At 40.6% G+C, this 21,346-nt stretch overlaps 1 protein-coding gene across 3 annotated transcripts in view; it reads right to left on the bottom strand.

The window, feature by feature from the left end:
- The window catches only part of MCTP2 (multiple C2 and transmembrane domain containing 2), a 284,499-nt gene that overhangs the window by 89,290 nt on the left and 173,863 nt on the right, over positions 1–21,346 (bottom strand). For all 3 annotated transcript variants that reach the window (XM_055417730.2, XM_088829687.1, XM_088829688.1), the window contains 2 exons: positions 4,022–4,123; positions 1,591–1,665 (listed from right to left, as the gene is read on the bottom strand). In XM_055417730.2, the coding sequence (XP_055273705.2) occupies positions 1,591–1,665; positions 4,022–4,123 (177 nt within the window). The remainder of the gene's footprint in view (positions 1–1,590; positions 1,666–4,021; positions 4,124–21,346) is intronic.

Raw genomic sequence — 21,346 nt, 5'->3', positions numbered from 1 at the left:
AGCAGAACAGGGCGACAGAGGATGAGATGGTTGGATGGCGTCACCGACTCAATGAACACGGGTCTGAGCAAACTCCGGGAGATGGTGAAGGACAGGGAGGCCTGGCGTGCTGCAGGCCGTGGGGATGCAGAGAGTCGGACACGACTGAGCGAATGAACAAGGGCAACACAGGAAAGTAAAGTTCTGGGGAGGGAATCCAGCTCTCCCACCTCTTTGCTGTGTGACGCTGGGCCAGTTTCTTAACCTCTCTTATTCAATGAGGTTGACATAGGAGAGGTAACCTTGGAGGTTGTGGAGACACTTGAAGGGCTTAGAACAGTGCCTGGCACATACCAAGAGATTTTAAGGAGTTGAGTCACAAGTATAGGTTTCAACTTTGCAACCATCTGGGGACATTTAGTGGTGAGAGGCCCTAAGGGAGAAACCTAACATCCCCCAGGGTCTCAGCCCCAAATGCCCTGGTGCTCCCACCTCCCAAAGCCACCCCACACGGAGGTGAGGGTCCTGTTTGGCACAGGCAATGTCTTTTCTCCCAGATGTAGGCAGATTCATTTCAATCTGTTTGCAAAAGAGGCAATGTCACCTACCTCAATTCAGGTTTTAATTTTTTAAGTAAACAGAGCAAAAGGCAATAATAATAACAATAATAAAGCCACTGACTCTGATTACAGAAAATAAATATTACACTCAATATTGTGGCAGACCAAAACAAAACATTCAGATGCTCCCTTCAGAAGAGGTTTAAGGCCTTTCCCCAGTATGTCCAGAAGTTCATGGGAAACCAAAGGATGGTAAGCTGCCTTTATATTTAACTTGCTTTATGTAATCCCCAGCTGCTCACCCCACAGGAAGTGGTGGAAGTCATAAACAGTTTAAAAAGGGGACACGTTGTTACACAGCTGAAGAGGGACAATAAGTACAGAGTGAAATCCTGAACTGTGTTGGACTAGAACAGGGAGGGGCTCTGGAAAGAATTGGAAAGGTCGTGGTAAGAAAAATGTGAAACTTCCTCTACTCAGCCCTGATCTTCACTTTCTGTTGAGCTGATGAGAGAGGAATTAAGGGTCCCTGGCACGGGGAGTGAGGATTAATTCCACTGGGGGTAAAATGCCGATACACCCCAAATTTAGGCAAAACAGAAGCGGGAGGAACCGCTGTGGGTGAATCTGAGGCTGGACATCTCAAAAGAGCCACTGGCTTAATTGTATGATGGACGTCATAAGCAAAATGCCTCTGAAATATGCCAGGATGGAGAAAAGCATGGCTGTGATGGAAGGAGGGCGGAGGGACCCAGGACACTCAGGAGGTTTATGGAGGCTTGACGCTCAGAATTCTTGTTTACAACATGGTTCAGGGATGAATGGAGGGCCGGCACTCCCTGCATCATCCAACAGATATGTTCTCAGTCTTTCCCTTGTTTACTAAACCCAACCCAAGTCCTCATCTAGGGAGGAAAGGGGAGGTGATGGGATGGGGGAGTGGAGAGAGGGAGAAGGGAGAGGAGGGGAGATGAGACCAAGTCTTCAGCAGTAAGTAGTCCAGGTACTGGTGCTGAGTGTACCAAGAAGCCAGGTTACTGCCCTGACCTACCTTTTTGGACAGCTTGCGGCCATCTTCAACAAACCGCTTTTCTCTGGGAGTAAAGGTCCGAATACTTGCTTTGATCTAGAAAGAAACATCAGGGTTAAAAACAGAAGCATTGAGATGGACTTCACTCTCTCTCGAATGACTGAGAAGCCCTAGAAACCAACACTTTCTGACCCTAAGGGCTTGGGTAGGGGTTGGGAGCAGAGACCTAGGGGTGCCCCAGTGCTCTGCAAGGGCTTCTGGGGTCTCACTTCATGAACATCAGTGTCATGAGTGATGAGACTGGAGGTCAGACTGGAGACTCGTGGGGGCTCTTCCCACGCTGCAAATTGAAGAGATTTTTTTAAACCACTGCAGAGATTGATTCATGAAGTCCTCCAACTGAAGTCTCTAAAAAGTCAAACTTCCCTTCACATCATGGTTTTGAACTATCCCTTTGCCAGTAATACCTTGAAATGTGAAAATCAGTTTCCGGCTTATAAAAACATTTTTTTCCCATAGAGAATCTCATTTCCTCTCAATGATCCAGAAAAATAAGTACGTGAGTCATCTTAGTCCTGCTTTTAGGGAATAAACTGAGGGTCAGAGAGATTTTGCAGTTTGTCCAAATGACTATACTAAGGGAAAAACCTCAAAAGTAAAATTTAAGTCCTTTTCTTCTATATCAAATGGACAACTAGAACATTTCTGAACTAGCAGTTCTGGATTTAAGGCTGTTTGCCTCCTAAAACTCCAGTTTCACCTGTATGCATATTCTATATACAAGTCCTTTGCCAGAAGAAAACAGGAGATGCAGGGTGATGTGTGTGTAACACACACCAGAGGTTCTCCTTGAAGGGAAATGTTAAATGGGGAAGAAGATGAAGTAACAGCAGACCCGCATACTGGATCCCGTGTCCAGAGTCCCAACATTTCCAGGAATAAAGTAGTAAACGTCCCTGCTACTGATTTTATGAATAATCTCCTCAACAAGGGAAGCAATCAGCAGTGCAGCATCAGCGCTAAGAGTCGGGAAGACCTGCATCTGGATCCTAACACACTCATTTATTAGCAGATCAGTTCTCCTCCTGAATTCCACTTGCTCATCATAAGATGACATTCATGCTCACTATGGACCAGGCTTCTTCTGGGAATGAAACGAAACAGTATCAGAGCCTGGGACATTGTAGGTGGGTAATAAATGGCAGCCATTCTTCTAATTATTATAAAGGCACCACTATCCTATATTCATGGACCCCACTAACTAACCTGTGCTGTCCCTTCCCATTCTAGAACCTGTTGCTGATACCCTGACAAAGGAATGCTCACAGCAAAGTAAGCCATGTTCCCGCACGCCTAGGGATTTCTGTTCCAAACAGTCGAACTGTATGTCCATCAGAGCCAAATGCACTAATTCGTAAACCTGTTTATGCCAATTTTGTTCAATACTGTACTTCTGTATTTTAATTATTATAGAGATTATTGATATGCTATGCAAGTATTAGTTGCTCAGTCACGTCTGACTCTTTTGAGACAACATGGACTGTAGCCCGCCAGGTTCCTCTGTCCATGGGATTCTCCAGGCAAGAATACTGGAGTGGGTTGCCATTTCCTTCTCCAGGGGATCTTCCCGACCCAGGGACTGAACCCAGGTCTCCTGCGTTGCAGGCAGATTCTTTACCGCTGAGCCACCAGGGAAGCCCTAATACAGATCAAAAGACTTGAAATCAATGTTGTTCTGGAAAGTGTTGAGAAAGGTCAGTTATTACAAAGATACTGCTAATGAGGAGATGATTTTATGGAAAAATAACCTAGAGGGATTCCACACTCAGACTGTTCTGTATCTTTAAAGAATATCTCCACTTTCAAGAAACTGAAATTAGAATTTAAAGATGTTATAGGTGTATGTATGCAAGAATACACTGTAGAACTAAAAATATTAAGTCTATGCTGTTAGAAAAAAGGTTTCAGGTCTGCACCTAAAGACTGGCAGGGAATATATATTCACATATCTTATCTTATGCTAAAAGTGCAAGATGCATTTAAAAAAATCCTTTTACTGCTGTTTTCAATTAACTATTTGTCCTGATAATGTCTGATTGTAGAGCATCTACTATAATAGTTAAATAACATAGAGGCTTGAAAACATCTCTGTTCAATTGTCAATGGAAGAAGATTAAAGGTAATAAAGCCAAGAACCTAATATTTTCCTCTTATTTCTTTTTTTTTTTTTACTTTAAGATTTATTGAGAATTACACACCATCAATTCTATTGGGCCACAACAGGATTAATATGAGACTGTCCGACACTGATTATTTTGGCTAAGTTTCGAAATGCTATTTTATCTGTAGCTGTAAAAATCCTGAAACATTTTACAGTGATTTGAATCTCTTCAGGTTGGCCACATTTTACTGCTGGTAGAAGGAAGTTGGGAGGTAGTCTAGTTAGACTTACCGGATTATATATGAGGTCCATCTCCAAATAAATAACTCCTTTAAAGGCTTGTTCTAAATCTTTATTCTTCAGCACGTAACAGTTTGTTTGTCCGTCTCGAATCTGATAAACAATAGATAAAACACAAACTTTCTATGGGGTTTAAACTGAACAAGCTGACAACACTGAGAATGTAAAATGCATACACAGTTGAAGCCGATATTAAACAAAATTAAAGCATATAAATATTAATCATAAATCAACTTTTAATCCTAAAGTGCTTCTATAACTGATAAGAAGATAAAGTAACAATCACCAGGCTTCTCCAATAAAAAAAAATAAATGAATAAAAAATAAAACAAAAATTTAAAAAGAAATAATCACCAGGCTGAAACTGATATATGAGTGGAAAATTGGTGGTACAAACTAAGTCTACCAGGGCTTTCATTCAAAAATCCCAGAGGTTAAACATTTTTGTTAAGAAATGATGAATATTCTACAAAATTTCTGGCAAGTACTACTTGAGACTGCCAAGGTCATGGGAAAAAGGAAAACTTGGAAACTGTCGCAAGTCAGAAGACTAAGGAGATTAGATGACAAAACGCAATGTGGTACCCTGGGTTGGATCCTGGAACAGAAAAAGGACATTAGTGGAAAAACTGGTGAAATCCAAATAAAGACCAGAATTTAGTTACTAATAGTAATGGATAATGTCAGTTTTTTTTAGTTTTGATAAAGGCATCACGGCAAAGCAAGATGTCAACATGAGAAGAAACTAGGTGAGGGTATATGGGAACTCTGTACCATCTCGCAACATTTATGTAAACTTACGGTAATTCCCAAAAAAGGGTTGTAGGATAAAATGTCTTAAGTACAGTATTTTATAAAAATATTAAATATATCTTATAAAATTGTTGCTGTTCAGTCACAAAGCAGTGTCTGACTCTTTGCAGCCCCAGGGACTGCAGCACGCCAGGCTTCCTTGTCCTTCACTATCTTCCAGAGCCTGCTCAAAGTCGTGTCTGTTGAGCTGGTGATGCTATCTCACCAACTCATCTGTCAACCCCTTCTCCTTTTGCCTTCAATCTTTTCCAGAATCAGGGTCTTTTTCAGTGAGTTGGCTCTTCGATTAGGTGGCCAAAATCGTGGAGCTTCAGCATCAGTCCTTCCAGTGGATATTCAGGACTGCTCTCCTTTAGGATGTACTGGTTTGATCTCCTTGCAGTCCAAGGGACTCTCAAGAGTCTTCTCCAGCACCACAACTCAAAGGCATCAATTCTTCAGCACTCAGCCTCTTTTATGGTCCAACTCTTAATCCATACATGACTGCTGGAAAGACCATAGCTTTGACTAGATGGACCTTTGTTGGCAAAGCGATGTCTTTGCTTTTTAATACACTGCCTAGGTTTGTCATAGATTTCCTTCCATTTCACTGGAATGAAAACTGACTTTCTTTTCCAGTCCTGTGGCCACTGCTGATTTTCCCAAATTTGCTGACATATTGAGTGCAGCACTTTAAAAACATCATCTTTTTTTTTTTTATCTTACATTAATATATTGGTTGGTTTTGCCATACATTGACATGAATCCACCCCGGGTATACATGTGTTACCTTTCTTGAACCCCCCTCCCACCTCCCTCTTCCCCATATCCTCCCTCCAGGTCATCCCCGTGCACCAGCCCCAATCATCCTGTATCATGCGTTGAACCTGGACTGGTCACTTATGATAATATACATGCTACAATGCCGTTCTCCCCAATCATCCCACCTTCACTCTCTCCCACAGAGTCCCAAAGACTGTTCTATATGCCTATGTCTCTTTTGCAGTCTCGTATACAGGGTTCAGGTTACCATCTTTCTAAATTCCATATATATGCGTTAAAAACATCATCTTTTATGATTTTAAATAGCTCAGCTGAAATTCCATCACCTCCACCAGCTTTGTTCATAGTAATGCTTCCTAAGGCCCACTCGACTTTGCACACCAGGATGTCTTGCTCTAGGTGAGTGATCACACCGTCATAGTTATCTGGGTCATTAAGAACTTTTTGTGTATAGTTCTTCTGTGTATTCTTGTCACCTCTTTTTAATTTCTTCTACTTCTATTAGGTCCTTACAATTTCTGTCCTTTATCGTCTCAAACAGTTTCATAAAAATATTTATAAAATATAATTTTAAGACATTATTTTATACAAATCTTACAAAATACCTTAAAGAAATGAATTAAGGAGCCAGTTTTTAAAGAATGACCAGTATTTCTCAGCCATGGTACAAAGCAAATTAAATCAGCATAGCTAAAGTTGAGGTCAAAATTCAAATACGTTTTAAAAGAACATGCTGATAAACTATCAAAGTTTAAACAAGTTCCACTGATGGCCTCCCTCAGTCAGCATGTACATCAGTTCCATATATCAAACTACTTGTGTACCCCGGAAATTAATGCATCTTAGAAAAACATCGCCGTATCATTTTGGAAATGACCTGGCTCCCATTAAGGCATTTTCTTTTCAGATTTGACAGCAAGCAGCAATGCTTATACTGTACACAGGAGTGGCATGTGTATTATTAAACTTCTGGCTTGTTCGAAACATCTCTGCTAACTCTAACATGGCAGAGGCAAACTTGAGCTGACCAAAAGCTCCATTTGGGATTGTAATGATCAAAGATTTGAAATAACATAGGAAATTTGAGGGCATAAAGTTTGAGCCATATTTTAAATGACTACTGCTGTCACTACAAGCATTCAACACAAGTGTTCTTATAAACAGTGGTGGAAATGAGTTGAATAAGTCACGGCGTGGGGCGGGCGGAGGACAGAACCTTCCCACTTTACAAGGGAGAGGTCACCTTCCTTCCCGAAGTCACCCCACCTCTCTCAGATTGAATAGGTTTTAAACAGAAAGATGGTTTTCCTGGCCAGTGGCGAAGAGGAAGGGTCTGCCCCATAAAGACCTGGCTTCCTTCCTAAACGGTATCCAAACAGGATTCTGAGCTTCCTCTTGTATCCTCTGTCTCACTTAATAAATTGTGGGTGTTAAAGTTGAAAGAAATAAATACAAAGACAGCATGACAATTTGCCAAGCTGACTTTGGTCCAATTTAGCTTTGCCTCAACCCACAGTCATTGTACCGTTATCTTAAAATTTCCATGATTTCTTAACACTTCGGGAAGGGCAACAGAAGAACAAGAGATATCTGTATAAAAAGAAACATTTCATAGTAAAAGAAGTTTTTTTTTAATTATTATTTTGGGTAAATGATCATTTCCTCTTTCTCAATGTCCTAGAATTGTGCCAGCAAAGTACAGAATCTACCGAGGACATTAATGCTGTTTTTTAAAGCTGGAGATATAATTAAGGCTACTCATGTTTGGCACTTTAATATATTACTTTTAAATACAGAAATTCCAAGTTTTAAAATGTGTAAAAAGATTGAAACATGACAGAAAAAAAGCCCTTCTGGATGTCCATAAATACTACAATTCCTTCCTGGAGAAGGAAATTAGATAGAAATTTGGCATGTATCATTTCTAAAATTTTTTGAGAATCTATATTCATAATTATATTCTTGAGAAAAACGTATTTTAAATTTTTTGTGCTAAACTGAATATATTTTGCAGTTTCATTTTTTATCAATATGATTTGATAATGCCTGTATTAGTATATTTCTCATTTCTTTAAACTGCTATGTAAGGTTCACAATCTGAATAAGCCACAATTTGCAAATCCTCCTATTTATGAACATTTGATTGATTCTGCTTTTTCAGTCTATCCTCTATAAGAAATATCTTTGGGGAAAAGATAAACAGTGAAAGATAGAGAGGAAATAGAAGACTTTGTGTCTGGGATATGCCTGAGTTAAGCACAGATCAATGCATTGAACATTTAGTGTTATAACTAACACTGAAATAGTAACCAAACTTTTAAAATATTTCCATTTTCCAAGGTTTATACATAACTGAACTTTCAACACATGAATACAGGATAAAAAGTTCCACAATATCTCAACTTGCCAAACTCCTACATCACAGTATTTATATAACAAAAAAATAAAAGATAAACATATTTTTCCAGTTGAGGACTATATTTACTGTTTATACTTAACTGAAAATTATTTTTAGCAGTTTCTAATGTTAAAACCTCTATGAAAACAGACAAAGCACAGCCAAGAGAAAACTTAGAGCAGAGAATCTATATATACTTTTATCTTTAGGTATGACAAATGCACTTCAGTTAAGACCCAAGATCCCTGTCACCCAAGGCAAAAAGGAATGATACCATTTTCAATTTATGACAAAAGGAAGTCTCTCAGTTCAACAGGAGAGTCTTCCTGGATTGATTTTGGAGAGGATTTCATTTCACTCAAACAGAAGAATGAATACTAGATGATGCCTTTAACTTTAGTGTAATAAGAGAACCCTTCATAGGGACTTATCACACACCTTTGCAATCTCACCTTTTCATAGGTAAGAAGCACAGACATCAAACAATCATTTGGGCAAGGCAGCACTGTAAGATGGTAATACACAGGTAACCTAATTAGGAATCAAACTTCCACCGTCAGGGAAATGGGCATTTCCATGTTGCTTTACCTTAGTTTCAGAAACAAAGTGATATATCAGTAGGCTTTTATCAAGAACATCAGTGTGTGCATGAGCGCTAGGTTGATTCAGTCATGTCTGATACTTTTGCAACCCTATGGACTGTAGCCTCAGGCTCCTCTGTCCATGGAATTTTCCAGACAAAAATACTGGAGTGGGTTCCCATGCCCTCCTCCAGGGGATCTTTCCAGCCTAGGATTAATCTGCATTTTTTATGTCTCCTGCATTGGCAGGTGGATTCTTTACCACAAATGCCACCTGGGAAGCCTGATCAAGAACGTGCTAACCACGAATTCCTGATTAAATTAGTGAATGAAAGAGCACAGGAAGTCTGTGTCTGAGTAACGTTCAGGATTTCAGAGCCAGAGGACAAATAACAGATTTTAATCTGACCTGAAATTACCTTTAAACCATGCAATTTTCTCTGTATAAAAGAATTTTAAATCTGCTTACACAAGCTTTAAGCACAGTAAATATAAAGAACTTTTTAAAAGCTGGATGTTAAAACTAAGTTTTGTGTCAAAAAGATAGTATTCATTATATTAGAAAATGGAACTATTTTAAATTGGCATATAAAAAAGTATGTGGGACACAGAAAAAAGTATTTTTCTCAGCTGAAACTTTTTAAATAATTCTCATTGTTATGCTTTAAAGTTCTTTGATGTAACTAGATATCAACTGATTCAATGGCAAAGTTAATAAAAATCAATATGAATAAAACCATCCACTGGCTTAAGGAGGAAAGATACACACTTAAGATCTAAACCCAAACTGAAGAGTCATATTGATCCTCCCCACTCCCCATTTTAACCTCCATGTGAACAAAAGGAGAACATTCGGTTGTAAACAAGCCTCATTCCATCAGAAGCTTTTCACTGCACGCGAAAGGGGAAACGTTCTCACATGACATCACAATAAACAAGCCTCATTCCATCAGAAGCTTTTCACTGCACGCGAAAGGGGAAACGTTCTCGCATGACATCACAATAAACAAGCCTCATTCCATCAGAAGCTTTTCACTGCACGCGAAAGGGGAAACGTTCTCACATGACATCACAATAAACAAGCCTCATTCCATCAGAAGCTTTTCACTGCACGCGAAAGGGGAAACGTTCTCGCATGACATCACAATAAACAAGCCTCATTCCATCAGAAGCTTTTCACTGCACGCGAAAGGGGAAACGTTCTCGCATGACATCACAATAAACAAGCCTCATTCCATCAGAAGCTTTTCACTGCACGCGAAAGGGGAAACGTTCTCGCATGACATCACAATAAACAAGCCTCATTCCATCAGAAGCTTTTCACTGCACGCGAAAGGGGAAACGTTCTCACATGACATCACAATAAACAAGCCTCATTCCATCAGAAGCTTTTCACTGCACGCGAAAGGGGAAACGTTCTCACATGACATCACAATAAACAAGCCTCATTCATCAGAAGCTTTTCACTGCACGCGAAAGGGAAACGTTCTCACATGACATCACAATAAACAAGCCTCATTCCATCAGAAGCTTTTCACTGCACGCGAAAGGGGAAACGTTCTCACATGACATCACAATAAACAAGCCTCATTCCATCAGAAGCTTTTCACTGCACGCGAAAGGGGAAACGTTCTCACATGACATCACAATAAACAAGCCTCATTCCATCAGAAGCTTTTCACTGCACGCGAAAGGGGAAACGTTCTCACATGACATCACAATAAACAAGCCTCATTCATCAGAAGCTTTTCACTGCACGCGAAAGGGGAAACGTTCTCGCATGACATCACAATAAACAAGCCTCATTCCATCAGAAGCTTTTCACTGCACGCGAAAGGGGAAACGTTCTCGCATGACATCACAATAAACAAGCCTCATTCCATCAGAAGCTTTTCACTGCACGCGAAAGGGGAAACGTTCTCACATGACATCACAATAAACAAGCCTCATTCCATCAGAAGCTTTTCACTGCACGCGAAAGGGGAAACGTTCTCACATGACATCACAATAAACAAGCCTCATTCATCAGAAGCTTTTCACTGCACGCGAAAGGGGAAACGTTCTCGCATGACATCACAATAAACAAGCCTCATTCCATCAGAAGCTTTTCACTGCACGCGAAAGGGGAAACGTTCTCGCATGACATCACAATAAACAAGCCTCATTCCATCAGAAGCTTTTCACTGCACGCGAAAGGGGAAACGTTCTCACATGACATCACAATAAACAAGCCTCATTCCATCAGAAGCTTTTCACTGCACGCGAAAGGGGAAACGTTCTCGCATGACATCACAATAAACAAGCCTCATTCCATCAGAAGCTTTTCACTGCACGCGAAAGGGGAAACGTTCTCGCATGACATCACAGTAAACAAGCCTCATTCCATCAGAAGCTTTTCACTGCACGCGAAAGGGGAAACGTTCTCGCATGACATCACAATAAACAAGCCTCATTCCATCAGAAGCTTTTCACTGCACGCGAAAGGGGAAACGTTCTCACATGACATCACAATAAACAAGCCTCATCCATCAGAAGCTTTTCACTGCACGCGAAAGGGGAAACGTTCTCACATGACATCACAATAAACAAGCCTCATCCATCAGAAGCTTTTCACTGCACGCGAAAGGGGAAACGTTCTCGCATGACATCACAGTAAACAAGCCTCATTCCATCAGAAGCTTTTCACTGCACGCGAAAGGGGAAACGTTCTCGCATGACATCACAGTAAACAAGCCTCATTCCATCAGAAGCTTTTCACTGCACGCGAAAGGGGAAACGTTCTCGCATGACATCACAATAAACAAGCCTCATTCCATCAGAAGCTTTTCACTGCACGCGAAAGGGGAAACGTTCTCGCATGACATCACAATAAACAAGCCTCATTCCATCAGAAGCTTTTCACTGCACGCGAAAGGGGAAACGTTCTCGCATGACATCACAATAAACAAGCCTCATTCCATCAGAAGCTTTTCACTGCACGCGAAAGGGGAAACGTTCTCGCATGACATCACAATAAACAAGCCTCATTCCATCAGAAGCTTTTCACTGCACGCGAAAGGGGAAACGTTCTCGCATGACATCACAATAAACAAGCCTCATTCCATCAGAAGCTTTTCACTGCACGCGAAAGGGGAAACGTTCTCGCATGACATCACAATAAACAAGCCTCATTCCATCAGAAGCTTTTCACTGCACGCGAAAGGGGAAACGTTCTCGCATGACATCACAATAAACAAGCCTCATTCCATCAGAAGCTTTTCACTGCACGCGAAAGGGGAAACGTTCTCGCATGACATCACAATAAACAAGCCTCATTCCATCAGAAGCTTTTCACTGCACGCGAAAGGGGAAACGTTCTCGCATGACATCACAATAAACAAGCCTCATTCCATCAGAAGCTTTTCACTGCACGCGAAAGGGGAAACGTTCTCGCATGACATCACAATAAACAAGCCTCATTCCATCAGAAGCTTTTCACTGCACGCGAAAGGGGAAACGTTCTCGCATGACATCACAGTAAACAAGCCTCATTCCATCAGAAGCTTTTCACTGCACGCGAAAGGGGAAACGTTCTCGCATGACATCACAATAAACAAGCCTCATTCCATCAGAAGCTTTTCACTGCACGCGAAAGGGGAAACGTTCTCGCATGACATCACAATAAACAAGCCTCATTCCATCAGAAGCTTTTCACTGCACGCGAAAGGGGAAACGTTCTCGCATGACATCACAGTAAACAAGCCTCATTCCATCAGAAGCTTTTCACTGCACGCGAAAGGGGAAACGTTCTCGCATGACATCACAATAAACAAGCCTCATTCCATCAGAAGCTTTTCACTGCACGCGAAAGGGGAAACGTTCTCACATGACATCACAATAAACAAGCCTCATTCCATCAGAAGCTTTTCACTGCACGCGAAAGGGGAAACGTTCTCGCATGACATCACAATAAACAAGCCTCATTCCATCAGAAGCTTTTCACTGCACGCGAAAGGGGAAACGTTCTCGCATGACATCACAATAAACAAGCCTCATTCCATCAGAAGCTTTTCACTGCACGCGAAAGGGGAAACGTTCTCGCATGACATCACAGTAAACAAGCCTCATTCCATCAGAAGCTTTTCACTGCACGCGAAAGGGGAAACGTTCTCGCATGACATCACAATAAACAAGCCTCATTCCATCAGAAGCTTTTCACTGCACGCGAAAGGGGAAACGTTCTCGCATGACATCACAATAAACAAGCCTCATTCCATCAGAAGCTTTTCACTGCACGCGAAAGGGGAAACGTTCTCGCATGACATCACAATAAGCAAGCCTCATTCCATCAGAAGCTTTTCACTGCACGCGAAAGGGGAAACGTTCTCACATGACATCACAATAAACAAGCCTCATTCCATCAGAAGCTTTTCACTGCACGCGAAAGGGGAAACGTTCTCGCATGACATCACAATAAACAAGCCTCATTCCATCAGAAGCTTTTCACTGCACGCGAAAGGGGAAACGTTCTCACATGACATCACAATATAGCAGCTGGTTCCCACTGACGCACATGCAAAGTGACTCCAATAAAATGTGATATGGACAGACGCATGGCTGGGAAAGAAGAAAGGAACTATCCTTCACTTGGTCGTGATTCTATTTACGTCCCCGCTTGGAATCAGGCCTGTTTCCCATGGTAGGAGTTACAAACAACACGAGACTGAAAAACCCACAAGGTCACTGTTTGCCCTGATTAAGGCAACCACTAACAGTAAAGGCAGCACCGCATTCACAAACCCAGCCCTCCTTATACACCACATCTGTCTTCGAGCAACACAATTCAGCCTACCCGTTTGTTGTCGTTGAGTCGCTTAGTCGTGTCCGACTCTTTGCGACCCTGTGAACCGCAGCATGACAGGCTTCCCTGTCCTTCAACATCTCCCCTTCCCTGCTCAAACTCATGTCCATCAATCTCATCCTCTGTCATCCCCTTCTCCTCCTGCCTTCAATCTTTCCCAGCATCAGGGTCTTTTCCAATGAGTCAGCTCTTTGCAGCAGGTGGCTGAAGTATTGGAGCTTCGCTTCAGCATCAGTCTTTCCAGTGAATATTCAGGACTGATTTCCTTTAGGATTGACTGGTTTGATCTCCTTGCTGTCCAAGAGACTCAAGAGTCTTCTCCAATACCACAGTTTAAAAGCATCAATTCTTCAGCACTCAGCTTTTCTTTATGGTCCAACATTCACATCCAAACATGACTACTGGAAAAACCATAGCTTTGACTATGGACCTTTGTCGACAAAGGAACATCTCTGCTTTATAACGCTGTCTCGGTTTGTTATAGCTTTTCTTCCAAGGAGCAAGCCTCTACCCATTTCCTGAATCCAAAACCCTGCACTGAACTTTGGAAAAAATCAGAAAACCTTGCTGTACCCAGCAAGTCTGTCGACTCCTCTCCTTAAAATGTAAGATATCTTTACAAACTATTATACACTAATTGTACAAATGCTGTACAGTTTACAAAAATAGTTTTAAAAAGAAAAAAATGTAATTTTTATCTTTTACATATTTTGAAAAACACACAGCTCTAATTTGTAATGTACTTTTCAATATGTATTTAACTTAAGAAAGTGATAGTCCAACTCTCTGCAACCCCATAGACCACAGCTCGCCAGGCTTCTCTATCAATGGAATTCTCCAGACAAGAATACTAGAATTGGTAGCCATTCCCTTCTCCAGGGAATCTTTCCAACCCAGGGACCAAACCTAGGTCTGCTGAAATGCAGGCAGATTCTTTACTGCCTGAGCCATCAGGAAAGCCCACCAACTCAATGGACATGAGCTTAAGCCAATTCTGGAGACAGTGAAGGACAGGGAAGCCTGGTATGCTGCAGTCTATGGGCTTGCAAAGAGTTGGACATGACTAAGCAACTAAACAACATCTTAGGAAAATAAGATCACAGTGTACTGGATAAAATTGGGGCTCTAAAGGCAGATGAAGTGAGTTTAAATTCTGGCTCTAGCTCAGAGTGGCTATTAAACTTTGGATAAGTTACATAATTTCTCTCCAGTTTCCTAATCTGTAAAGAGTGAATAAAAAAAGATACATATCTCAGCAGCTGTTGTGAAATAATCAGCAAAAAGGAGTAAGAACAGTGACAAGTACATAGAAGCTGCTTATGATATAACATGATTTTTTAGCCTTATTTTAATGTATATGCTTTTTAACCACTTGTGTTTTAAAAGTGACCAAAAGTATGGGAAACATTCTCCATTGTAAAAATTTATTCTTCTCCATAATACAGAGTGGTTCTTTATCTTATGAATATTCCATAATTAACTTAATCAATCTGCCACTGGAAAAGAATATCCTGTAATTAACTTCACCAGTCTTCCAGCTTCTTTCCATTGGAAAAGTCTTCCCTGATGTTGGGAAGGATTGAGGGCAGGAGAAGGGCGAGGCAGATGAAGTGGTTGGATAGCATCACCGACTCAATGGGCATGAGTTTGATCAAACTCCGGCAGACAGTAAAGGACAGGGAAGCCTGGCATGCTGCAGTTCATGGGGTCACAGAGTCTGACTCAACTGAGCAACTGAACAACAACAAATCTTACATTGTAACTAAGATTGTTTCCAATTTGTAACAGCTACAGACACTGTGATAGCTTTATACATAGATATCCTTATGTTTCTACGATGCATTCCCCCCAAAAAATTTTAGGTGGAATTATTGAGTAACAGGGTACACTTATTTTTACAGTTTCAGCAAGTACTGCCAACTTGCTCTCCTAAAATACTGTGCTAACATCTACTCTCCTGGCTTCAGTGAGTGAGCCTGTCCACTTCTTTGCAACTTTGCCAACCACAGACATTTTTATCTAATATACAGCAATTTCATAGGAATAAAATGGTCTCAGGTTGTTTAAATATGTGCTTTTTTATAACTAATGAAATTGAACATTTTCTGTCATATGTTTATTAATAGTGGGCCATGGTAGGACCATGAAACCAGAGAGACTTCAATTCAATTCCCATTTCTGGCATTTAGCATCTGTGTGACTGTGGATAATTACTGTATTTCTCCAAGCCCCAGTTACCTCTCTAAAATAGATATCTAGTACATAAATGCATAAAGATATGTCTATTAAATTTTAATCCAAAGTCTCCTCTAGGAGGCTTGTATCAGGTCATGCTCCCTCCAACTGCATTGGAGAGAGTCCTTTCGCTACACTTAATCATCACTGTTCTTGAAAAATCTTGACTATATTTGTTAATCCGATGGCTTAAACTCATTTAGTAATTTAAGCTACTAAAACAAGGGTGATGAAGGTGACAGTTTACACTGTAAGTGCTTATCATGTGCTACTGAGTACTCTTTTTACATTTACTGAACCATTCGAATCTTCACCACAGATCTCCAGTGCAAGTACAGTGATAATTATCTTCATTTCATGGAGGAGGAGAGAGCCACAGATGTTAAGTAAGGTGTCAAAAGTCACACAGCCAATTTGGGGAGAAGAATGGGTATTAATCCAGGTGCTCTGGCTTCCTCTTCTGCAGTCTTAACAACCATGAGGGTGGCTGAACAAAGCATGAGCCATTCATGTGCTTATTAGCTATTTAGATTTCTGCCTCTTTGATTTAAACTTTCTGCTAGATTGAATTGTCTTTTGCTTACTGATTAAAAAGAAACTTTTATATTATTGCTGTCATCTATTTGTTTTTAGGCTGCAAGTCGTTTTTTTTGTGTGTTTTTTTTTTTTAACCAACCTATCCTATGGCTTCTAATCTTCAAAGGCAATTTTTGCTCTCATTGTGACATCTTAAATCTAGTTCTGTTATCATTCCTGTTTTTCAGTTTGCTTGTATAGCACTTTCCACTATTTTAATAGTTTTGTTTATGGAGTTTCTTTCAAGTGTTTGACCTTTAACTCCTCTTGAAATAGTTACTGTGTTTCATGTAACTTGCTGATGTATTTTGCCCTGATGAATAAGCAACCAACTTACCCCACTAATACAGTGACGGTTTAGTTTATCCTCTCAATGACTTCGTGTTGCAAGCTTTTTATATATTAAATGGTTCTCAACTAATTAGCTATTTAAATGATTATTCAGTGTTTTCATGTCCTTCAGTACAGTTCGAGAACTTCCTCACATAGTTTTTAAGCATTATAATAATTTTTGTTTCTTGCTGTTAAACACTCTTTGGTGGTTTTATTTTCTTTTTTTAGGTTTTAAATGTTTCCTACTGGGTATGGCCACTGCTTTTCATTTTCTCAATTTTGATGTTGTTTACCCATTACTGACTTTGTAAATTCCAATATATTGTCTATTAATTTTCTTTATATTTATAGATATTCTAAGATAGCTGCTGCTGCTGCTGCTGCTAAGTTACTTCAGTCATGTCCGACTCTGTGCGACCCCATAGACGGCAGCCCACCAGGCTCCCCTGTCCCTGGGATTCTCCAGACAAGAATACTGGAGTAGGTTGCCATTCCCTTCTCCAATGCATGAAAGTGAAAAGTGAAAGTGAAGTCACTCAGTCGTGTCTGACTCTTAGCTACCCCATGGACTGCAGCCTACCAGGCTCCTCCATCCATGGGATTTTCCAGGCAAGAGTACTAGATAGCTAGTACTTGCAAATAATGTATTTCCTTCATTAAAATATCATTTATTTTTCTTATGCTTTTGCATTGGCTGGATCTTATATTAAAAGCTTTAATAGTCAATTCATAAGTATATAAGCAATCCTAGCAGTAGAAACTATAATTATCTTCATTTTAAAAATGAAGAACTAGAAGGGCTTGCCTGGTGGTCCGGTGGTTAAGACTGGGAGCTTCCACCAAGGGGTAGGGGTTCCATCCCTGTTTGGGTAAGTTCCCCATGCTGCATGGTGCAGCCAAGAAAAAAAAAATTTTTCAGATTATAATTTGATACAATTATAATTTTCTACTGCTTTTCATCATGAGCTTTACATATCTATATAATCTTTTTTTTAATCTTTTTTTAAAAGTTGAACAGAAACAAAATCTATGGCAAGATGGCTCATTGTCCTGGATTGTTTCAATTCTGACGTGTACCTGAGCACATGTACATGCTTTGAACAATTCACCACCATTAATACACTGATTTTAGAATGTGGATTTTAAGGGAGCCAAGAGTTACCCAATATATTCACCCTTATTAAAAGATATATTGAATTCAGAACAGACTCTTAATTTAATAGGCTGAAATGCACTTAGCACACTACCAATCTGAGAGAGAGCAAAAGTTGAAGTACTTTGAATACTTAACACTTAGACATTTTAAAATGTAGACTACATTTTCTCTGAAAGGTAAGTCAAATTTTAGTTTATAAAAAGATTAAAGAAAATGTGAAATCACAAAAATTATGCACTCTTAAGAAACACAATTTTTATTTTTAAACATGAGATAAGGTATGGTACTGGAGAAGACTCTTGAAAGTCCCTTGGACAACAAGAAGATCAAACCAGTCAATCCTAAAGAAAATCAATCCTGAATATTCATTGGGAGGACTGATGCTGAAGCAGAGGCTCCAATACTTTGGCCACCTGATGCAAAGAACTAATTTTTTAGAAAAGACACTGATGTTGGGAAAGATTGAGGGAAGGAGAAGAAAGGGACCACGGAGGATGAAACGGTTTGGATGGCATCACCGACTTGATACACATGAGTTTGAGTAAGCTCGAGGAGTTGGTGATGGATAGGGAAGCCTGGCGCGCTGCAGTCCTTGGGGGCACAAAGAGTCGGATACAACTCAGTGTATGAACAACACCAAGGGTATTTTCAGGTACCATTCCATATCCTATAGAGATAATAGTGAAGCACCAACAAATCAATTTTTATGATTTTCTCTGATATTAAAAGAGCAGGGAAATAAATCCTTCTCCTAAGAGACACAGAACACAGAATTGGACGGTTTTCTCTGTGATGCTTATTTCTGGAGTTGCAACCAATTCCTCTAGGAAGTATTCTTCCCCTATATCTCGTTTCTCCCTGGAGCCACAACTTTCTTCCTAGCAAACTTCTCTGATATATCTATTCCAGGCCCATAGCCTTCAAGTAATCCCTGCTCAAAGAATAAGCCCCAAGCTCCCTCCACCCCTCACAAGCTGCATTTTCCTGCCTCCTTGTTCACACTGAGTGCTAGGCACCGTCAGCTACAAATTAGTACTTCTCAGGCACTTGCCAGGGCTTCCCTGGTGGCTTAGTTGTAAAAGAATCCACCTGCAAAGCAGGAGACCTGGGTTTGATCCCTGGATCAGGAATATCCCCTGGAGAAGGAAATGGCAACCCATTCCAGTACTCTTGCCTGGAAAATCCCATGGACAGAGTAGTCTGGTGGGCTACAGTTTATGGGGTCTCAAAAAGTTGAACACAACAACTTAGCAAATAAACCACCAACACCATGGCACCTGCAATCTAATACAAGGATTAAATCATGTGCAGCTGCTGGTGGTTTTCAACATCCCTGGAAGGAGTTCAGGGTGGAGAACAGAAATGAGGCCACCTGTACTCAGGGAAAAATTGGCAGAACAGGTCTTCAGATAGTGAGAAATTTTCAGGAGCTGATTTTATGAGCCTAATTCTTGCAGCTCCTCATATCTGGAAAAGCACTAAAGTCTGTCACAGTGATGACTGATCCTTGAAACCATCAGAAACCTCTGCAAAAATATTGCATTTGATTGCATGCACTCCCCCTTCACCAAAATCACATATATACTGACCTTCCCCCTACCTCCTTGGAGCAGTTTCTCAGCGCTGTCCGAAATGCTGTCTCCCAGGCTATAGTCCTCATTTTGCTCCCAAATAAAACTTAACTTGCAACTCTCACAAAAAAAGGAGTACATCAAGGCAGTACATTGTTACTCCACTTATTTAACTTATATGCAGAGTACATCATGTGAAATTCTGGGCTAGATGAATCACAAGCTGGAATCAAGATGGCTGGGAAAAATATCAACAATCTCAGATATGCAGATGATATCACTTTAATGGCAGAAAGTGAAGAGGAACTAAGGAGCCCCTTGATGAAAGGGAAAGAGGAGAGTGAAAAAGCTGGCTTAAAACTCAACATTCAAAAAACTAAGATCATGGCATCCAATCCTATCACTTCATGGCAAATAGGTAGGAAAAATAAGGAAACAGTGTCAGATTTCATTTCCTTGGGCTCCAAACAATGTGATCAGCAACCACAGCCACAAAAATTAAAAGATGGTTGCTCCTTGGAAGAACAGCTATGTCAAACCTAGACTGTGTTTTAGTAAGCATCACTTTGTTGACAAAGGTCCATAGAGTCAAAACTATGCTTTTTCCAGTAGTCAGGCATGGATGTGAGAGCTGGACCATAAAGAAGGCTGAGTGCGGAAGAACTGATGCTTTAAAACTGTGGTGCTGTAAGAAGACTCTTGAGAGTCCCTTGGACTACAAGGAAATCAAACCAGTCAGTTCTAGAGGATATCAACTCTGAATATTCATTGGAAAGACTGATGCTGAAGCTGAAGCTCCAGTATTTTGGCCACCTGATGTGAAAAGCTGACTCATTGGAAAAGACCCTGATGCTGGAAAAGACTAAAGGCAGCAGGAGAAGAGGGCAACAGAGATGGTTGGATGGCATCACTGACTCAATGGACATGAGTTTGAGCAAGCTCAGGCAGATAGTGATGGACAGACAAGCCTGCTGTGCTGCAGTTCGTGGGGTCACAAAGAGTGGGACACGACTCAGCAACTGAAGAACAACAACTCACATCGCGAGTTCTTTTTTTAAGTCAGCAGCTCCAAGGCTGCTCTTTGCTCCCAGACTACAGCCTCGCCTTTGCCCCTCTCTTTCTCTGGTCAGGCTTTCCTCTCTGCTTGGAATGGCCTTCATTCTTCCTCATCCAGCTGTCCCTATCAACACTCCACTCCTTCTTGGCCAGTCCAGACACCCCGCTTCCTAAAGTCATCCCAAAGTTAAATTCAGCCCTTTCACCGTGCATTTTCCTGTTCCCTTTATATGGCACCTAATACTTCAGGTCTTTAATGTTTGTCTCATGGACATTACCCATGACATCCAAGTCTTTAACTCTGTGTCCCACCTGAATACCCGCCCTCTACCTCCATTGCGCTGAGCCTAGTGGCTGCACAAAACTGATATTGGTTATTGCTTTTGGCACAGTATTTACTTAACAGCTACTCATAGCAGCACAACATCCTCTTAGGATGGCTCTTAGATGAGATTTCTTAATTCACACTAGCCTTACTACTTTCCAGCTACAGGAGTCTTTCCTTGCCTCAGTTTCCTCACTTGTAAATGGTCATAATAATAAAGCATGCCTCATCAGATTGTCACAGAATTAGTCATGTACCATATGGTAAGTGCACAGCACAGTGCTATCTAGGTAAGCACTGCTCATAGACATTAAATAAAGAAAAACTCCTAGAACTAAACAAATACATTTTAAAACATACCCTCTAAATCACAAGTTAGAATTCTTTTAAAATAATTATAAACACTGAAAACTATCAATATGAATACAATAAATTAAAAAATAAAATGAGCAATGAAATAAAATTTGCTGATTACAAATACTGAGGGTTATGGCCTTACTTTCTACTGCATTTATATTTTCACTTTAGATAGGGGATCAATTCATTTGGAGAAGGTATGTTGCAGGTGTGTCAGGATGAGCCACACAGATCCTGTGTAAGATAGGATCACTTCCCAACCTATTGGTCAAAGCATTGGAAATAAATCTGAACTGAAATAGCCACACTGAAC

The sequence above is a fragment of the Moschus berezovskii genome, chromosome 21, assembly GCF_049115385.1.
Source record: "Moschus berezovskii isolate FMDL1 chromosome 21, NW_MosBer_1.0, whole genome shotgun sequence".
NCBI lineage: Eukaryota > Metazoa > Chordata > Mammalia > Artiodactyla > Moschidae > Moschus > Moschus berezovskii.
This window is presented reverse-complemented; position numbering and strand designations above follow the sequence as displayed.